General features: G+C 40.9%; 1 protein-coding gene across 1 annotated transcript in view; it reads left to right on the top strand.

The window, feature by feature from the left end:
• Window positions 1-20134, top strand: part of nup188 (nucleoporin 188) — a 116259-nt gene that overhangs the window by 82224 nt on the left and 13901 nt on the right. The window contains exons 30-40 of the mRNA XM_039762583.1: window positions 4446-4641; window positions 6602-6679; window positions 8413-8498; window positions 9726-9871; window positions 13673-13857; window positions 14240-14440; window positions 14522-14614; window positions 17768-17923; window positions 18292-18429; window positions 19247-19321; window positions 19751-19960. Of these exons, the coding sequence (XP_039618517.1) occupies window positions 4446-4641; window positions 6602-6679; window positions 8413-8498; window positions 9726-9871; window positions 13673-13857; window positions 14240-14440; window positions 14522-14614; window positions 17768-17923; window positions 18292-18429; window positions 19247-19321; window positions 19751-19960 (1564 nt within the window). The remainder of the gene's footprint in view (window positions 1-4445; window positions 4642-6601; window positions 6680-8412; window positions 8499-9725; window positions 9872-13672; window positions 13858-14239; window positions 14441-14521; window positions 14615-17767; window positions 17924-18291; window positions 18430-19246; window positions 19322-19750; window positions 19961-20134) is intronic.

Genomic DNA, 20134 nt, shown 5'->3' with positions numbered 1-20134 from the left:
TTCAGCCCAACAAAGCTCGCCAGTCCTATCCACTTGCTTCCTCCAAGAAAACATCAAGTCGAGTTTTGAAAGTCCCTAACGTCTTACTGTCTACCACACTACTTGGTAACTTATTCCAAGTGTCTATCGTTCTTTGTGTAAAGAAAAACTTCCTAATGTTTGTGCGAAATTTACCCTTAACAAGTTTCCAACTGTGTCCCCGTGTTCTTGATGAGCTCATTTTAAAATACAAGTCTCGATCCACTGTACTAATTCCCTTCATAATTTTAAACACTTCAATCATGTCACCTCTTAATCTTCTTTTGCTTAAACTGTAAAGGCTCAGCTCTTTTAATCTTTCCTCATAATTCAACCCCTGTAGACCTGGAATCAGCCTAGTCGCTCTTCTCTGGACCTTTTCTAGTGCTGCTATGTCCTTTTGTAGCCTGGAGACCAAAACTGCACACAGTACTCAAGATGAGGCCTCACCAGTGCATTATAAAGGTTGAGCAGAACCTCCTTGGACTTGTACTCCACAGATCGTGCTATATAACCTAACATTCTGTTAGCCTTCTTAATGGCTTCTGAACACTGTTTGGAAGTTGATAGCTTGGAGTCCACTATGACTCCTAAATCCTTCTCATAAGGTGTACTCTCGATTTTTCGACCGCCCATTGTGTATTCAAACCTAATATTTTTACTTCCTATGTGTAATACTTTACATTTACTGACATTAAATTTCATCTGCCACAAATCTGCCCAAGCCTGTATGCTATCCAAGTCCTTCTGTAATGATATAACGGATTCCAAATTATCTGCTAATCCACCTATCTTGGTATCATCTGCAAACTTAACCAGCTTGTTACTTATATTCCTATCTAAATCATTTATATATATTAAAAATAGCAGCGGCCCTAGCACTGACCCCTGTGGAACACCACTCTTAACATCGCCAGTTCTGATGAGGTTCCTCGCACCATCACCCTCTGCTTCCTGTGTCTGAGCCAATTCTGCACCCATCTAAAACATCACCCTGAACTCCCACTTCTTTTAACTTGATGCCCAACCTCTCATGTGGCACCTTATCAAATGCTTTCTGAAAGTCCAGATAAATAATATCATAAGCTCCACTTTGATCGTATCCTTTTGTTGCCTCCTCATAGAATTCCAACATGTTAGTAAAACACGACCTCCCCTTCTGAACCCATGCTGACTGTTCAGAATAACTCCTGTCCTTGTCATGTGTTGCTCAATCTTATCCTTAATAATTCCTTCCATTAATTTTCCTGTGATGCTTGTTGCTTACTGGCCTATAGTTGCTTGGATCTGCCCTGTCACCCTTTTTATATAATGGGATGATATTTGCCATTTTCCAGTCCTTTGGAATCTCTCCAGTGCACAGTGACTTCCTAAAAATATGTGTCAAGGGTTTATATATGTACTCACTAGCCTCCTTAAGAACACGAGGATAAATATTATCTGGGCCTGGTGATTTGTTTGATTTCATCTTATTTAATCTGAGCAGCACTTCTCCCTCTACAATTTCCAAATCCCTCAGTACCTCCTTAGTAGTTGTGTTTACCTCTGGCAGGTTATCCACTTGCTCACTTGTAAACACCTCAGAAAAATGTAAGTTTAGGGCATCTGCTATTTCATTGTCTGTATCTTTTAATTCCCTTTACTATTCCTGATGAACTTGACCTCCTCCTTAACTGTTCTTTTACTACTAAAATACTGAAAGAATCTCTTGGGGTCTTCTTTCGCCTTATCTGCTATATTCCTCTCCAACTGTCTTTTAGCCTCTCTGATATCCTTCTTAATGGTTGCCCTCATTTTCTCATACGCTACGGTTCTCTTTGCAGTCATTAGTCTTATATGCCTTATACAGCAGTTTTTCCTTTGCAACTTCTTTTTAAATCTTTATTAATCCATCGTGGAGATTTTTTAGTTTCCTATTACTTCCAAATTTAGGTATGTATCTGTCCTGCATTACATGTAAAACATTTTAAACCTGTTCCACTGCTCCTCGACTGTCTCCACATTTAAAAGCTTATCCCAGTCTATCCTACTTAGACTTTGTCGCATCTGCTCAAAATTAGCCCTACTAAAGTTCAACTTAACAATTTTAGTCTTTGCATCTGTACTCTTACAAAATACTGAGAATTGTATTACATTATGGTCACTTGACCCTAGTGGTTCAATCACCTCTACACCCTCAATTCTATCCTGATTATTACAGAATACTAAATCCAGACAGGCTTCACCCCTTGTTGGTGCTTTAACATGCTGTGTTAAAAACAGTCGCGATTACTTCTAAAAACTCCTGCTCTTGTGCTCCTCCATCTGTAAGGTTATCCCAGTTAATATTTGGATAATTAAAGTCCCCATGACTATAATATCCCCTGTAAACTTGCCTTTTGATATTACTAAAAGATGTGTGTTGAAATTACTGTCTGAATTGGGTGGTCTATAACACACTCCTAAAATGAGACCTTTTCCCTAATATTTTCCAGGCGAAGCCACATGTCCTCACTAAGATGGGGCTCATCATCCAACTGAAGATGACTTACATTTAATTCCTGTTTGGCATAAACAGCAACCCCACCTCCTTTTCTGTTCTGTCTATCCTTCCTAAAAAATGTGTATCCCTCTATGTTACACTCATCCCCATCTTTGTTATTTAGCCAGGTTTCCGTTATTGCTATAATATCATAATTGTGCTCTGCTACATACAACTCCAACTCACTTACCTTATTTTTGATACTTCTAGCATTAAGGCAAGCTATTTTTAATGTGTTAATCCTTCTATCTTTACGTGTTTGCTTAAAATTTACATTACTATGCATTTTTATTTCTACACCATTGTTTGTTCTTCCATGTATAGATCTAAATCTGGCCTGTCCTAAACTCCCTGCCCCCCCATTCCCTAGTTTAAACAATCCTCGACTAGCCTACACATACGCCTCCCCAATACATTGGTGCCCCTCCGGTTCAGATGTAACCCGTCCACGGCGGAACAGGTCCCATCTGTTCCAAAAGGAGTCCCAATGCCCCATAAACCTATACCCTTCTACCCTGCACCAAGATTTGAGCCACGCGTTAAGCCTTCTAATCTCCTCAATCTTACCTGGACTGGCGCGTGGCACAGGCAGAACTTCGGAGAAGACTACCTTGTCAGTTCTGCTCCTCAGCTTGGTACCTAACTCTTTGAATTTGGATCGCAGAACTGACAGACTACCCTTATGTATGTCATATGTATTTTGAGGGACACTTTGATTAGGTTTTTCTTTTTTAGGGCTGACACTGGTCACCAGTTTCATATTACTGGAGTTGGCCGATGCTGATGCCAATTTGGCTTTTTTTTTTAATAATCTTTTTATTGATTGATTTATGGCTACGCTGCAGCATAGCCAGCTGTGTATTAAGGCCTTATATTCTTATTAAAGTGTTTTTTTTTCAGTTGAACTGCAGACCACAGGCATTACCTGTTCATTTTTTTTAACAAAGAAGATACAAGAATAACTTGCTTAATAAGTTTATATGTAAAATTGGAAATGTCAACTAACCAGCCTATTGTTTACTGAGTGGACACATTTTTTTCATCTCTTCATTTTGTAATTAAAAATGTCATCGCAAGCTGCTGTGCTAAACACAAACTCGGGTACCAAAGCAGTGCCCACTTCAATTACAGGACAAAAGGAAAAAAGTCTGAACTCATTCTCCCTTAATTTCTGCATTTCTTTTCTTCCACCCCAGCTTCACTTGGACAACATCCTTTGTCTAACTTTCCTCTTCATGCACAGGACGGCTCCTCAGATTTCCTTTTCTCAGTTTATTAGTCCACTTTCTTTAATGTAAAAGGCAATATTCCTGTCTTCACTCTTTCCTAAAGTTTGACTGTCCAATCTGTTTAGAGGAAGTTCTGTCAGGACAATGACATGCGTGATCCATCTGGAACTGATTAGATTTGTGTAATACTTCACGTAAAGGTGCACTACACCTAAATGACGTAAATCTAAGAAAAGCTGATTGTGAAAAAAATAATAAAAAGTAATTTAGGTTGAAAATCTGCCAGTCTAGTTCAGCAGCCAATCGATCTGAGCATGACTAACCTTTTTGTGTGCGTTTTAGAGTTGCCCTTCCTCCCTTATGAAACAATACTTTTGCTCCCTTTATCTCATCATTTATTTAGATTTGCACAGGTCATTAGCTCGTGTCTCCTTCTAAATGAAGTTTGTCTTCAGAGTTCAGACTACTAATGTGAACTTTCTTGCTCAGCAGTCTGAATGACGTAATAAACCTTTTCAAGGCTAATGGTGTTGTACCCTGTTGGGCCTTATAAACCACAAAGACCTGAATTGATTTTATGTTCACGTTAAGAGTGCTAGTTGAATATTTAAACCAATTGTATAATAACATTTATGGTGAAAGTCTCTGTTTTTTTTATGGTTCTTTCCTGACCTTAGAGGTTCTTTGGAGCAGTCTTTAAAAGATATGCTGGAGAAATACTCAAGGCTCGAACGTTACCAGTACTGGTCAGGTTACATCAAATCACTGGTGTGTCACATGGCAGAAACTGAAGGAGACCGAATCAGCTCTGTCACCGAGTGCAGAATGCTAGTTTCCGCATGGAGAATCTTGCTTATTCTTTCATCGAGCCACGTAAGTTTTTGTATTTTTCTTTTTGGGACTTGTGGAGAGGTGTCAGATGAAGAAGACAGTGGCGTCATTTGTCAGAAATACAAGAAACTTCTCTCTTTTGATTTAGTGACACTGTTGTCACACTAAGAAAGGATGTCTATGTCAAGTCACATTTATGTTGTCTCTCCTCATATTGCAGTCTTGTTAACTTTCCTTCTCTCGGTCTGCTCCATTTAACAAAATATAAAAATCCACAACTATTGCCTTCACTCCAATCACTTCAGCTTGATTGATCGGTCACATTCACACAGATGTCCCTAAGCCACTCGTAGATTGTCTTTGCCTTGTGTTTAGATTCTTTGTCCTGTTGGGAGGTGAACCATCAGCCCAGTCTAAGGTCCTGAGTGCTGTGAAGCAGGTTTTCATTAAGGATCTCTCCCTGTACTAAGCTCTGCTCTGCTTTCCCCCAGCCCAGTCTAGTCTCCCAGTCAGAAAACCCCACAGCACTATTCTGCCACCACCATGCTACACTGTTGAATGGTATTACACAGGTGGTTTCCTTCAGACATGAGGCTAATCTTGGATTCATTAGACAAGAAAATCTTGTTTCTCGCAGTCTTGAGAGTCTTTTGGGTTTAATTTCTGCAAACTCCAGTCAGGTTTCCACATTTCTTTTACCGAAGAGAGGCTTCTGTCTGCCCATTCTGTCATAAAGCCCTGAGTGCTGGAATGTGGCAGTGATGGCTGTACTTCTCGATGTTTCTCCCATCTTCAAACAGGTTCTCTGGAGCTTAGTCAGAGTTACCATTTGGTTTATGATCGCCTTGCTTAGCAAGGCCCTTCTCCGAAGATTGCTTAGTTTGGCTAGGAAGCCAACTTAATCTTCTTCAATTTTAGAATTATGGAGGCCACTGTGTTCTTGGGAACCTTCAATGCTGCAGATGTTTCTTTTTTTGAAGCCTTCTCCAGGGACTCTGCTCTGTTGGGCCCTTGAGCAAGGCCCTTAACCTGCAATTGCTCCGTCCTGGGTGTGACTTTAATCTGCATCCATCCCTGCATGAAGGCCCTCCAACCTGCAGGGAAAAACTTGGGGGTTGGTGGCAGAATTGGCACTCCAGTCACCATAAAAAAAAAAACTGCCACTGTTCCACTCCATCTGAACTGGTGTGGTGCTGAGGTATCAGCCGCTGCATGGCTGCACTCGGGTCCTAACCTGGGATCCTGAGTTGGTTTGTCGTGTGGTGGGTGCGGCAATGCGCTGTATCAGTGCCTGCTCCTAACCTCTCTCTCCAGATCTGTGCCTCGACACAATCCTGTCTCCAAGCTGTGCGGCCCATTCCTTCGACCTCGTTGCTTGGTTTTTGTTCTGAAACATATTGTCACCTGTGGGACCTTACTATGAAAATGCGTCTGTCTGTCTGTCTTAATCTCGTCCAATCAGTTGAATTGACCACAGGTACTCATTGATGATCAATAGAATGGGATGCACTTGAGCTGAATTTTCAAGGTTCATAGCAGAGGCGCTGAACACTTGAGTCAGTGTGATATTCCTGGGTTTTATTCTTATTACTTTGGTTAGATATTTGTGAACATTTCTAAAATCCAGTTTTGCTTTGTCAGTCTGGGGGTATTGAGTGTTGCTTTATGTGTGGGATTCTTTTAAAGGATTTAAGTACACGGCTTCAAGAAATCGACAAAATCTGAAAAAGTGAAGGCGTCTGAATACTTTCTCACTTCACTATATAAATGTAATGTTATTATTGTCTTCTACTGATTGGAATTTCATTTAACTGCTTATACATGACAATAGCTAATGCTGTCCACTTTTGATGGTGTTTAACTCTTCTTATTCCTCAAGCCTTTGCATGTTCTACTAATGCTGGTTCTGCTGTTAGTGCCCAGCTGACTTTGTGCTGCACATTTTCAGTGACCTGGACATGTCTTGTTTTATCATTTGTCTTTTTTCTTTCCTATTTTCTAGCCTGATATAATGCATTTGACAGACACACGTGTTCAGAAAGAGCTGTTCATGGATATTCTGCACAGTACCAAAGCAGTGGTGAGAACAAACCAGTTGCTATATCTATTTATGCTTTAGATAATTAAGATGTATGAAACTACAGAACATTACTTTTCTTTTTTGAAATTCTTGTAATGTGAAGATTTCCATTGTAAAATGCAATACAGCGGTACCTCGGTATTCGTCCAGATCCTTTGATTTATACCAAACAGGACGTATACCAAACAAATTTTTCCCATAAGAAGTAAAGGGAAAATGATTAATCCATTCCCGTGAAAACAAATCCTATTGTTATTGGCATATTGTACATTGACAGGGTTGTATAAAATAATTTAAACACTGCTTAATACTAAAATACATAAATACAAAAGCAATTAGATGAAATAAATGAAAATGTAACCTCACTTTACTTTTTAATAACTCTGTTTTTCACAATCGTAGATACCGTCATTCTCAGCATATGGTATGCAGCAGCCAAGTCCCAGATATGCATGCCACCTTCATACTTTTCAACAATCAATTCAAATTTCCGCAAAAAAACACAAAATCACGTGAAAATTTACAGAGTTATAGCACGGGTTGTTCACTGAATGGTAGCAACTGGCGTACTGACACATGTGGGCAGTCGTGGCTTTGTCTCGAGAGAGGTGAGGGTGGCATGCGAGTCGTATTCCAAACAAAGGTCGTCTATCAAGCAAAATTTTTTGCGTCCAAGCAGGACGTATACCAAGTTGGACTTATTCCAAAGCGGACGTATACCGAGGTACCACTGTATATTCATTTAAATAAAACCTGTGACCAAATGCAGTGTGAAAATAATAGCAAGTTAATTAAATCTACATTGAAGTATTCAGCTTTCAACGGTAAATGTAAAAATGTTTTTTTTTTCTCCACAAAATACTTTATATTCACATAAGCAATGAGTAAGGTAATGCATTTAAAAAAAAAATTAAGATAATTTAGACTGTCAATCATATAGCAGGAGGCACAGTCAAGATTAAAAGTGCTTTCAGGAATTGCAAAGGGTGGCATCAATCAGTTCCACAAAAACATCAGGAGAATGCCAATAAAGTGCCATTAGTCATTCTTAACAGGTACTCTTCTTAAATGTGTACAGCACAATATGTACAAATTGCCAATACCTGGTAAATTATATTCGGGTTTTCCCAACTCGGTTACGCTCCCACTATTCATTTCAGTGTGTAGTGTTTTTGTTTTGGTATCGAATATAATACGATTTATTTTTGTATAGCGTTCTTCACAGAGTGTTGGCTCTGAGCGCCATGACAAATCTAATGGCCTGCCATCTTATCATCCCTCTTTTTATCTTAAGTCGCTGCTGACCACATGAGTACAGCCCTCGTACGATTGGCACGATTGTGGTAGCACTGACTAATAGGCGAGAGTCTGTAGGGTTAAATGATTAACAACAAATAAATAACTCGGTGAAAGTAAATGGGGCACTTGACTAATGCTGCTGGAAACATCGCATTGGGTGTTTCAAAGAAGCTGATTGGCTGAAAGTATATATATCAGTTTGATCAAAAGGAGACAGTGGCACTTATCACATTCTGAAATGTGTCACTAGACAGTAAGATTTGTCAGGTTTTTAAAAAGATAATTTCATCATGGCTTGGAGCTCTTGATTGACAAATTTGAATATTGTGTTACATTGTGTTTTGAAGTGGCGTACACTATAATGTACTATATTAAATATTTGAGAAGTTGTATTTGCTGATGGTTTCTTAATTCCGGTCTTTTCTTTTTTCCAGCTATTAGCTCCAGTTTCAATTCCATGTTTGCAACTTGGCTCACTTCTTACCACCTTGTTAATGATTCTACTTAAGCAGTGGAAACGGTACGTTGACAACTAAACCTGTGCAAGCAACAGCGTGAATTGAAATCCGAATGCAATTTCAGGCCTTCTCTATACTCCTGGTTGTACTGAAGAGTTGTGGCAAAAACATCTCGGAGGCCGATTAGTGTGACTCAAGCCACCAAAGCACTGGTACTGTGAGTGCTGGGCAGAGTGGAGGCAGGACCTCTCAGTTGATTCTGGGGTTCATCAGGGGTCTGTTCTGCTCCTACTCTGTTCAGTGCTCGTATGGACTGGGCATTGGGCAAGGTCATGGGGTCTAGCGACTGGGGGGCATCTGTTGGTGAAGAAAGATTCACAGATCTTGACTTTGCTAACAATGCTGTGATCTTCAATGGAGGCTCTGATTGGGGCGCTTGAGAGACTGTGTGAGGTGTCTGAGGGTCTGGGCTGGCGCGTGTCCTGAATAAAAACCAACAGCCAGGTCTTTAATGACCTCCTGGGCACGGCCATCAGCAGTGTGTCTGTCTGTAGAGGGAGTGATGACCTCATCATGTCTCTGGTGACTCTTCTTGTGAAGTCAGTCGACGGACTGGCAGAGCATGGGGGGGTCATGAGGTTGCTGGAATGGAGTGTGTGGTGTTCCCAATATCTTTACAAAAGCACGAAGGTCCAAGTCTTTAGAGTCCTGCTGCTTCCTGTCTTGCTGTATGGTTTTGAGACATGGACGCTATCCAGTGACCTGAGATGAAGACTGGACTCCTGTGTCTCTTCAGAGAATCCTTGGGTCCCGTTGGTGTGACTTTGTGTTGCTCATGGAGTCCCGAATGAGTCACATGACCTGCATTGTGAGGGAGCGTCAGTTATGGCACTACGGCCATGTGGCACAATTCCCTGAAGGTGATCAGCTCGTAGGATCCTGATTGTTGGGGACCCGAGTGGCTGGACCAGGCCAGGGGGTCGCCCACGTAACACCTGGCTGCAGCAGATAGAGGGTCACTTCTGGAGGGTTGGACTGGACTGCGTGTCTGCCTGGGGGGTTGCCAACTGGGATCCCGAGTTGTTTTGTTGTGTGGTGGGTGTGGCGACGTGCTGTAGCAGTGCAGGCTCCCCAACTCGACTTGAACGTATATAATAAAATATAATACAACTTATTTTTATATCAGTAAGTAGACCATAAAATACTTTTAGGAAGCTCCTTTAAAGTGAACTGTAAGATTCAACATAGCGTTTTAAATGTTTAGATGACGTCATTTATCTTTTCCTTAGAGTTATCACATCCTCTACTGAAATCCTGGATCCCTTAGCTCAGATCTTGGAGAGTGTGCTTCAAGCAGACCAGCAGTTGATGGAAAGGACAAAGACTGAAGTTTATTCAGTGCTTATTTCTGTTTTACAGATCCAACGGTTGAATGGTGAGGATTTCTTCCAATGTTACACATTTTTCACAAATGAGATTTATGTGCTTTAAGAGACAAGTCAAATCACACGCACACTGCTGTAGACACTTGGGCTTTTTCACTTTTTCCACCTCCTTGTAGTCACATTACAGTACATTTTTCTCCATTTCACATGAAGTCTTTTAACCATCAGTATTGGTGCAGTTTTGATCATCGGTATAAGTCAAATGAATACTACTGCCCTGTCCAGGGATTGTTCCTGCCTTGTGCCGATTCTTGCTATGATTGGTTCCAGCTTCCCAATGACCCTGCCCAGGATAAGCGGCTTTGGAAAATGAACGTATGGATGTTTTATTTGTAGTTGCCGTTGAAACCAAAGGTCACGTCTGAAGTAATTCAAGAGACAAGTGTAATGCGGTTCCTTAAAAGCTTTCCAAACCTCTTGATACGTTTCATAAAAATGTGATTGTTTGCGAAGTAACTGATCTCATATTAGTTTACTACCCAATCTCTGAAATGTATGTTTCAGAAGTGTAAAGGGCACTTGTCCTACTATTTCTTACGCTAAACTTTTCCTTGAAATGAAAGCTATAAACTGTTAGTGATGTTTGTACAGCGCACTTCTGAGTCAGTATAACGTCTTAGTGTTTGTGAAGGTAGAAAATATACAGTACATGATTTCAGTCTTGAAATATTGAGATCTGAGTGAATGTTGTAATTTGCGTTTGTGATTTTAAATGAGTTGTGTAGGCTGCTCCTTAGTTGTATCAGCACTATAGCATTAATATGAACTTAGCAAAGTTATTTATTTATTCATCACCTTTCATACATTAAATGTACTGTGAACACCAGGGGGCGCCACTGAGCCCCAAACCCCAGACATATCTATACAAAAACACTCCCAGGGTGCAAACAAACTTTTTGTTATTTACAAAAATACTTTTAACAGGACATCCCAATACACCACAGCAAACAAATGTTTTCTTCTCCTTTCGGGTGAGTTGTTGTCCAGCTCTTCTCCCAACTCTGATGTTCCTGGCTGAGATCGAGCAGCTTCTTTTATCTGTGACCCAGGAGTACTTTACAGTGCTGGGGCGTGACCTGTTGGGACCACTTCCGGGTTGACCAGAAGTCCCTGAAAGTAGGGACTGTGTATTCCAACAGCTCCCCCTGGTGGCTCCCTCAGAACCCAGCAGGGCTGCCGCACTGGACAACAGATCCCAGCATGCCCTGTGGGTGTTTGTGTTAGAATGGAAACCTAGGGATACCGCCATCTGCTGTAGTGAGGGAGAAAGTGTTCATCTCTCCCAGTTGTTTCATTGGACTGGCTGCCTGGCCAGGTAAGAATCTTTGTCAGGATACCAGTCCATGTGTGTGATCCTTTCAAGTACATAAAAGTGTTCTGGAAATAATAAGAATACATTTTGTTTATTTGTAGACACCTTTCTAAACACTCAAGGACACCGAACAATAGACAAATCACAGATTAAAAACAAAAGTAAAATACTAAAGTTAAAATCAGACAGAGCAATTGTAATCAAGAGAAAAAGCTATCTTAAAGAAATGAGTTATAAGTTTAGATTTGAAAGTGAAAATGAGTCAAGTGGATGGAGGAAGAGGATCTGAGGGTACGGGAGGGAATGGCAACATGGAGGAGGTCAGACAGATATGGAGGGGCGAGGCTGTGGAGAGCCTTAAAATTAACAGGAGGATTTAGAATTGAATTGGGAACTGAACTGGAAGCCAATGAAACTGCTGCACGACGGGAGTGATGTGGTGACTAGAGGGGTCTAGTGATGATGTGGGAGGACAGCTGAATTCTGGACCACTTGAAGTTTATAAAGAGATTTGTGAGAAAGACCAAAGAAAAGGGAATTGCAATAATGGAGACGAGAAGTGACGAGGCTATGAACAAGGATAGCAGTGGTGTGGGGAGGGAGTGACGGGGGGGCGAATACGATTAACGTTACGCAAGTGGAAATATGCAGACCGGGAGATGTTATTGATGTGGGACTGAAAGGGTAAAGTACTGTCAGGGATGACACCTGTGGGGAAGGGGAGACAGAGGAATTATCAATAACATGTGTGTTCCATTGTCATCAATGAGAAGTGAACCCAGCAGTTGTTTTGCTATGTTGGAGGTTTAACAATGAATGATAGCAGGATTATTGAGCAGAGCAAAGCGGTCCTGGAGAAGTGTTTTAGAAACCTGTTCTTAGCACATCCATTCATCAGGAAGCAGAGCAGACGAATCTGCGCTAAATTGCATTGAGAAGTGGAAAGCTGTCCATTTAATGGCGATATGGGCTAACCATGCAGAACTCCAAAAAAGGCGTAAAGTGGAGATGATGTGCAAAAACTGATCAGCACAGTGGGAAGTGCATAACGCGTGGAGTACACGATGACAAAATCAGAGCGGGTAAAATAAGCAGCCGCTCTTTTACAACACGTGTCAGATTTTGCCGTTAAGTACGACTTTTTTTTAAATGCATTCCGTTTATATTCAGATTGTCATGTTTGGTTTGACAACCCTAAAGTTTACCTTCAAATAATATTCACTGCACTTTTTTCAAAACAACGCTGCACATCTGTGACACACCATCACTGAGGACAATGAATCATTCAGCCGAGGAAACACGACTGGGGGTCCTTCATACCAACAGCAATACATCTGCACAAAGCCTCACTGTGACTTGACTTTTCTTGCTTTGTAGTCATACCAGCTTGTGTTCAGATCAAAGTGTGTGCGCATATTTATTTATTTGTTTACTTACTTATCTATTTCTGCATGTATTTATTTAAAGAGCCTGTGTAAAAAGCCTGATTCCCTCTGGAGACAAATATCTATCTGTCTAATATAGTGCCTTTCATTCTATCTATCTCTGTATCTGTATCTGCAAGCTTGCTTCACAGGAATGAATGCCTGGGTCTCTGGGGAATCTGTAGTTGTGTTTCTCATGGCACAGTTAAACTACATGCAAAATAATAAACTGGGGCCTAGAGGTGATTCTTTTGTGTGTTTGGGGGGAAAAAATAAAAGGTGTGATGGGATTATACATTCAGTATCGGAAATCAACAGAGTTTCAATTGTGGAGATTCATTTTTTTCCATCATTTTTCTTATCAGATATTACACTATTTGTGCTAGTAGAAGACAGGATGTCCTGATTTCCCACTCCAGACAACATATTGAGCGCCTCTCCTGCCCTTTCATTATCTGTCCATCAGTCCAGCCAATGATTTTCTGTTATTGCTGCTGGTTTCTTTAGCGTATTCCCTAACCACATTTGCTTACATTTATTATAGCTGTGTCCTTATTTTGTATTGTAGTCTTACACTGCATGCGTTTTTGTTGTAGTTGTGTTAACTGCTTACAGTCCATTTACTTAGATGTATTTTTAAATTTCTCTCCACCACCTACATGTGTGTTTTCTTGAGTATCTTTTCTCAGCTTGTTCCTGAAATGTGCTTCACTCCTTAGGGTGCCATCTTGGCTCAGTCATGTCAACTTGGAATACTTTTGTAGATTCTAGCCATCTCCTAACCGTCTGCTCACAGCGTGGACATGACAGACAGCGGTGACGTCTATAGGTGGTTCTACTTGAAGACTTTAACTAAACTGAAAGCAGATATCGACTTTTGTTTAATATGTGTGTGCTGCATACTTGTGATTTGTGACATCTGAGTCATATATTACAATGAAGAGCAAACTGTTGTTGAGTTCCTTGGAACTCGTTCTCACTGAATTGTTTTAAACAGAAATGGAATTAGAAGTTAGGTTTCATTTCACTTACAGACCACCTCTTTGTGTTTTCAGTTAACGAGTTACCCCAGCTTCCTCAGCTGCTGCCAAGTGTTTGTGAGACTGTCCAGGAAGAAGCACTGGCCCTTCTGGACAGCACCCGACATGCCGCCTTGTTATCGGAGAGTATGATGGAGGACAAAGATAGCATGGATATGGATGCTTCTCCAAAGTCTTTTCACTCTGACGAGAAGGATGGGGTGAGATATAGAAAGCTGCTTTAAACCATCAAGTGTCTCTTACCCATCCTCATTTACATGCACTGGAAGTTTTTATATTGTTTTTAAGAAAAAAAATGATTGCAGTCTTTCCAGCCAGCTTTAACAGTAGACTCTGCTTGCCACTCCTGGTAAACTAAACTAGCATGTTTTCATAGTTTTATTGTTTTCAGTTTAAACCTGATTATAAGCATTTAGTTTACACACATTTTGCTTGTAAGTAAAGTCATTTTTAAGATGAACTGAAGTTTCTTGAGAGCCAACTGTAGTGATTTCCCCAGGAGGGTCCCCATTGACAGTCTTGTTTTGTTGACAGGCATACTGTGCACTCATTGGTCCTTTTGCCTTTTATCGTTTCCCCCAGGTATGTGTGCTCGCTCTGCACCTAATCAAGGAGTTGTGCCGTGTTGACGCTAATGGTGAGCACTGGCTACCGGTGATGCGGCGACTCCCCGTGCTTCCCTCCATCCTTGGCACACTGGAGTTGAGCTTGCGGGCCAAGCAGAACCTACACTTCAGTGAGGCCGCACTTCACCTTCTCCTGACACTAGCCAGAACTCCACAGGTAATGGTCACCTTTAGATATCCTTACCAGTTCTTGAGTGCTAGCATTGACACAAACTGAATCCTTGCTGCCATTTTGCAGGGAGCAAAAGCAGTTGCAGGCGCTGGAGTCATTCAGAGCATTGGACTCCCTCTGCTCAGCGTATATGAAATCAGCTCAAATGGCACCTCTCAGGTAAGCTTTTGTAACGGCGTCAGTCATGATTTAGTGCCTAGGCGTCTCTGCTGGTGGTGCTTGGTTTTACTTCTGTATTTTTTTACTTCTGTTTTAACCAACATGGTGCTATTTGCATCTTGATAAAGGACGGTCCTTTTTTATACTTGCTGGAAAATACATTTTCTTTTATCTTCCTCTTTTTTGTACACCAAGTAGTTTTGCTACTCCAAATGTATAGATGTGCAGCAGGGGTGTCAAGAAACAAAGGCTGGATTTTGAAAGTGGCCCACTTCATCAATTTTCATAATATTTCACTTGTATATTTAAAATATGTTTATTTTACATTAAGTCATTTTCAAACCAGCTTAATCCACACCAGGGTTATGGGGTTTGGTGGCTGGAGCCTTATGCCAGGTAGCATTGGGCCAAGGCAATAACAAGCTCTGAATAGGACAAACACACACACACCGACACACCAAACCCACACGTGGCATCGCCAGTTCACCTAACATGCATGTCTTTGGACAGTGGGAGGAAACCAGAGTACCTGGAGAAAGCCCATCTAGACACAGGGAGAGCATGCAAACTTAAAAAACCCAGGACTTGAACTTTGGTCTCTTTACTGTGAGGTGGCAGCTTTACGTCTGTACCTATATAATTTAGCTGGATGGCATGAAAATGTGTCTCCTATGTCTGCTTACGTTTGACTCCATAGCACACCGCAGCTACTGACTTTTGTAGTTCATTTAGACGCTAGCTGCTCATAATGACCCAAGGGGTGGAAAAAGGTGACATACCACACTGCCATAGAACTAGCAAAAGATGCGACAGTCTTGTGGAGGTGGTAGCTCGACTTCTCACGTAAGCTGTGGCAAGAAGACCACTGAATCCCCTGGTTTTGCAGCCTCTGCTCACTAAGTCCTCTTCCTGCACCGTCAAGGAATCGCCAGCAGTGAGGCACGAGGGCACCTTGATTAACAGCTGCCATTTCCATTATTGGTAGGCTGTATTGTCCCAGATGCTTTTTAGAAATTTTACCGCTTTTGTTAGCACATGTCCAGGGAAAGTAAACGGGCAAAAAAAGTTAAAGAAAATATATATATATATATGTGTAATCTTTTTCTTGATTTGGTTATTGCCCATAATTTTCAGAATGTGCAGTTTGTACCACAACTATTTCATGCACATTCCCTATCAGTTTGACATTTTCCAGCTGGCATGCTTTCTATTTGGGTCATATTTTGGTTTTTATTTCAGTACACGGTAATTGTGATTGTAGCATTAAGGTCCATATGGTTTTTATTTGAGTCGGTCCTTTCATGCTTACCTGCGTACAACAATTCAGCTGTCTGTCAGCTCCACTGTGTTACCTGCTGTTAAATCAGCCTGACGGTTTGGATATTCTGTGAGGTTTGTAGCTCGTCAGCGCTCACTGTAGATACTGTATGTGTGCCGCCTCCAGGCCAGTGTTTCCTAAACTTATTTCACTTTTTGATATGTTGGGTTTCTAAGGCTCTGTGGCTGCAGGTTTGTGTTTCAGTCAGTGGGTCTTTTACTGATCTCATGTCGTTTGCAGGTGTTTTTTCCATCTTCTCTTATTCTGTATTCAGAAAAGCACAACAATATCATTTTTACATTTATATTACAGTCAGAAATCATTATTTTTTGCAATCACTTTAAATACTTAAACCTCTTGTGTTGTTTTCTAATTAATTTGCCCTCCTGTTTAATTGGCTCCCTTTATTGTATCCTAATAAAAATGAACGAGCCGAGCAGACACCTGGACACTGAATTCTGAAAGGCTGCAACTACTTCAGCATCAGGCTCACTAAGATGCTTATTAGTAAATTAAATTAAAGAAGCAGAAAATTTGAAAAAGCAGAATGATAATCATGAGACTTAAAACGTATGTTTAAAAACACTATTCTCATGTAACATGCATTCTAATAAAACTACTTTTTCTGCATTGCCCCATAGCACAAAAACCAGCAAATAACAGCTTGTTTAATTAAGCTCTGTGTCCAATTAAAAGAGAATTTGGTTGGAACAAATACCTGCTGCGTTAGTATACGTGTGCTGCATCACATATTAATATTGTGTTAATATTGTTTTTAGACTGTTTGGTACGTTTCTACCCCCACCCCCTGTTTAATTAATACATATTGGTATGTCCCTAGCTCCCTTTTTGCTATTGGTGCTGCTTTAGCCTTCGCTTTATCGTCCGCCATATTGTATTTTAGGTTATGGAAATTATCGTCCTTTTATCTTCGAGTTGTCAATGGTTTTTCACGTCCTAATACTTGTATGACTTCTTGCCAGAAATCTATATTAAAGTATTCGGATTCTCAGCCTTGACTTTCTTTCTGTCCATGCTCACTAAAACCAGTGGGGCGACGCACTCAACGTACGGACTGGGTCTTAAGAGAGAAGCATCACTAATTTGGTGTTTGGGGACAGAATAATAAGTACTAAAAAACAGTGAAGCAAAAATGAATAAAAATCAGCAGAATAAAGTAATACATATACCTGTGACCTATGAGGAAAATGAATCGGCAAATGGCTCTGTACTTTGTGGAACATGACTGTGGTGCGTACTGGTTTAGTCACAGCTCAGAACACGCTGATCATATTTTCCCATTTAAGGTCCAATTTGGCACAGCAGACAGTATGCCTGTATATAAAATTTCACGTTGTCATTTCTTTTACCCAGAAACTAATGCTGTTCAGGTGTTTGGAGACCCGTCACTTCAAAAAGTGGCCTTCCGTCAAATTTCTATTTCTTCCCCGTGGTGCTTTGAATATTTACAGCTTGTACTGAATCTGTAAATCTTCAAGTAACTAAGTGTGCCTCTGTTATATTTACAGAGTATGCGCTCTCCGGTTTTTGTTCCGACTTGTGTGTTGTTTTTGGCAGTCACCTTGGGTTAAGTGAAAGTGTCTGCTAAATGTATCCTATGATCCTGTTTTAAAATAATACCATTAGGTATTTCAGTTTTCACTGTACGTTCTATTTTAAGTCTTGGCCCATTTGAAACTCTTATAGTAGTTAACAGCTACTGCAGCTGTTTCAAATGTGCTCCTCATTAAGTGGCCATAAATGTCACTGGAAGTTGGCAGCCAGTCACTTTTTATGTTGGCAGGCTTTAGTTAAACATGTCTTCTCCTTTGCAGAGTGGTTTCTCTAGGAAGTCCCAGGATGCTCCATCATGGTCTGGCGTGTATCGTCTTTCTATGTCTTTAATGGAAAGTCTCTTGAAGACCTTGCGCTATAACTTCCTAAATGAGGCCCTTGACTTTGTGGGAGTTCACCAAGAGCGCATTTTACAAGTAAGAACCATCATTTGGGTTTATTCTGTATTATTTCACGTCCTTTTTACTTAAACATGCTGGTAGTTGGTAGTGAGGCCAAGAGAGAAGGTGCTTGCTACTGTGTAATATGAAACCCTCACATTTGCAATTTCAAAGTCAGAAACCCAAGTGGAATTAATTCTTTTTTTTTTTTTTTGCTCAACTTAGTAATTTGGTTCTTTCTGTCTCGGAGGCCTCGGGTTTGCAGCTTGCTCCTCTGTGCTGGAACACATAACAGAGATGGCTTGGGCCCTGAGCAGCTTCTCACTAGAAGGCAGGATGTCTGATGCTTCTGTTATGTAAGTTGGAACTTGTGCACTGATAATTCTGTTCCTCCTCATTCGCAGTGTCTGAACGCAGTACGCAGCGTGCAGAGTTTGGCCTGTCTTGATGAAGCCGATCACACTGTGGGATTCCTGTTACAGCTGTCTAACTTCTGTAAAGAGTGGCAGTTCCACCTTCCACAGCTGCTCCGGGATGTCCAGGTATGTGGTCCACGTTTTGCTGATTGATGACAGCAGCCTTTCTGATTCACTAGCTTGTATAAAACAGATGAGTGACCTACGACATTGGCAATGGCTGCCAAAAGGTAGAAATTCAAAGTAGCATCTGCTGCATCTCCTTCAGTTGAAGCTTTTCCATTGTTGCTCATTAATTTGTTCTTTGCCTTTTAATTTTAATAAACAAACTACCTAACACAGTCAGATTTGTTCATTATTCGCATTAGTTGAACAAAAACTGCAAAAAAGTTGGGCTAAATTGAACATGTATAAATACAGATCTCACTGTGGATTCTCCCTATGATCTTGAGATCCACTTTAATATGATATGACGCTGGCCGATACAACAGTGATCGTGATTCTAGTTTGCTACAATATCTAAAGCAACAGAAGAGTCGTAAAAACAGCTTATAAAAGACAATCATCAGGAGAGAAAACTCCAGTCTAAAGCTGTGTTTACACCTGTCATGTTGACGTATCCTCCTACTTGTCTCGTGCTGATGTTGTCAATGTGAATTATTGTTCATTTTACACCATGTAGTGCCGTATGGCCAAGTAGCTAACAACCTTGCAGGTGCGCTCCTCATCACTGCGTGGCTTAAAGCAAAGGGCGCACTCTGTCATGTACTCTTTACTGAACCTGTAAAGCATCTTGGGAGGTATTAACGATTTAGTGTGCTCCATAATTGTAATTGTTGATCTTTAAAAAAAAAAAATGCTTTGATACTTCCATACTGTATGTTTGTTATGGAGCGCTTGATCAAAGATACTGGAAGTGACATGTTTGTTCTTGTATTTGCAGGTCAATCTGTCTTACCTTTGCCAGACGTGTACATACCTGCTGCACAGCAAGAAAATGCTGCACCTTTACCTTCAGGTACCGTTAACCATACAACTGGGGAATAGCTGTCAGTAGCTCTGAGGCAAAGGATCTGTACTGGTATCCAGAAGATTGCCAGTTCAAATCCCATTACTGCCAGAAGGGATCCTACTGCATTGGGCCCTTGAGAAGGGCCCTTAGCCTTCAGATTGCTCGAGGGCTACTCTACAATGGCTGACTCTGTGCTCTGATCTCCAAAATATATGTGAAAAGACAATTTCCCTGTGGGTATTGATAAAGTATATGAAATCAAATAAAAAAAAAAAAAAAGTATTGGACTTAATCGTAGAGACCTGCTGTGATTGTAGAAGAGAAGGCTGAACTTGAGATTTTGTGTTTGGAATCATTAAAGATGTCTTTAGCAGATTGGTAACCTATGTTTAAACAAAATAAACCGTCACATCCTGGTGTTTTTTGTGTTTGTAGACTAAGAGTGGAGACGGTGCCCCCGCTGGTCCTCCTGCACAACCCCAACGTGCGTCCCAAACTCCCACTAAAGCACTGCATTCAGAACCAGTAGACGTGGAGCAGAGAGCTCTTCTTACAGTCCAGAACAGCCTACTAAAAATCCTCAGCAAGACGCTGGCAACTTTACGGCACTTTACCCCCGATCTTTGCCAGATCCTGCTTGATCAGGTAAACACTCGTCTGGTTTTGAGCAGTAAAGCCTGACTGGAAACTGTGTGAGCAACATTAGCTGAAATAATTGAATGTGCAGTGGCGTTGGTGTGATTTGGGGATGTGCCAGATGTTGCAAACACTGACATTGAGGATAAGGAGAACACACGCAAAAGCAAAATAAATTGGGCT

The sequence above is a fragment of the Polypterus senegalus genome, chromosome 9 (assembly GCF_016835505.1).
Source record: "Polypterus senegalus isolate Bchr_013 chromosome 9, ASM1683550v1, whole genome shotgun sequence".
Lineage (NCBI taxonomy): Eukaryota > Metazoa > Chordata > Cladistia > Polypteriformes > Polypteridae > Polypterus > Polypterus senegalus.
Note: the sequence above shows the minus strand (reverse complement) of the source record. Positions and strands in the feature narration are given on the sequence as shown.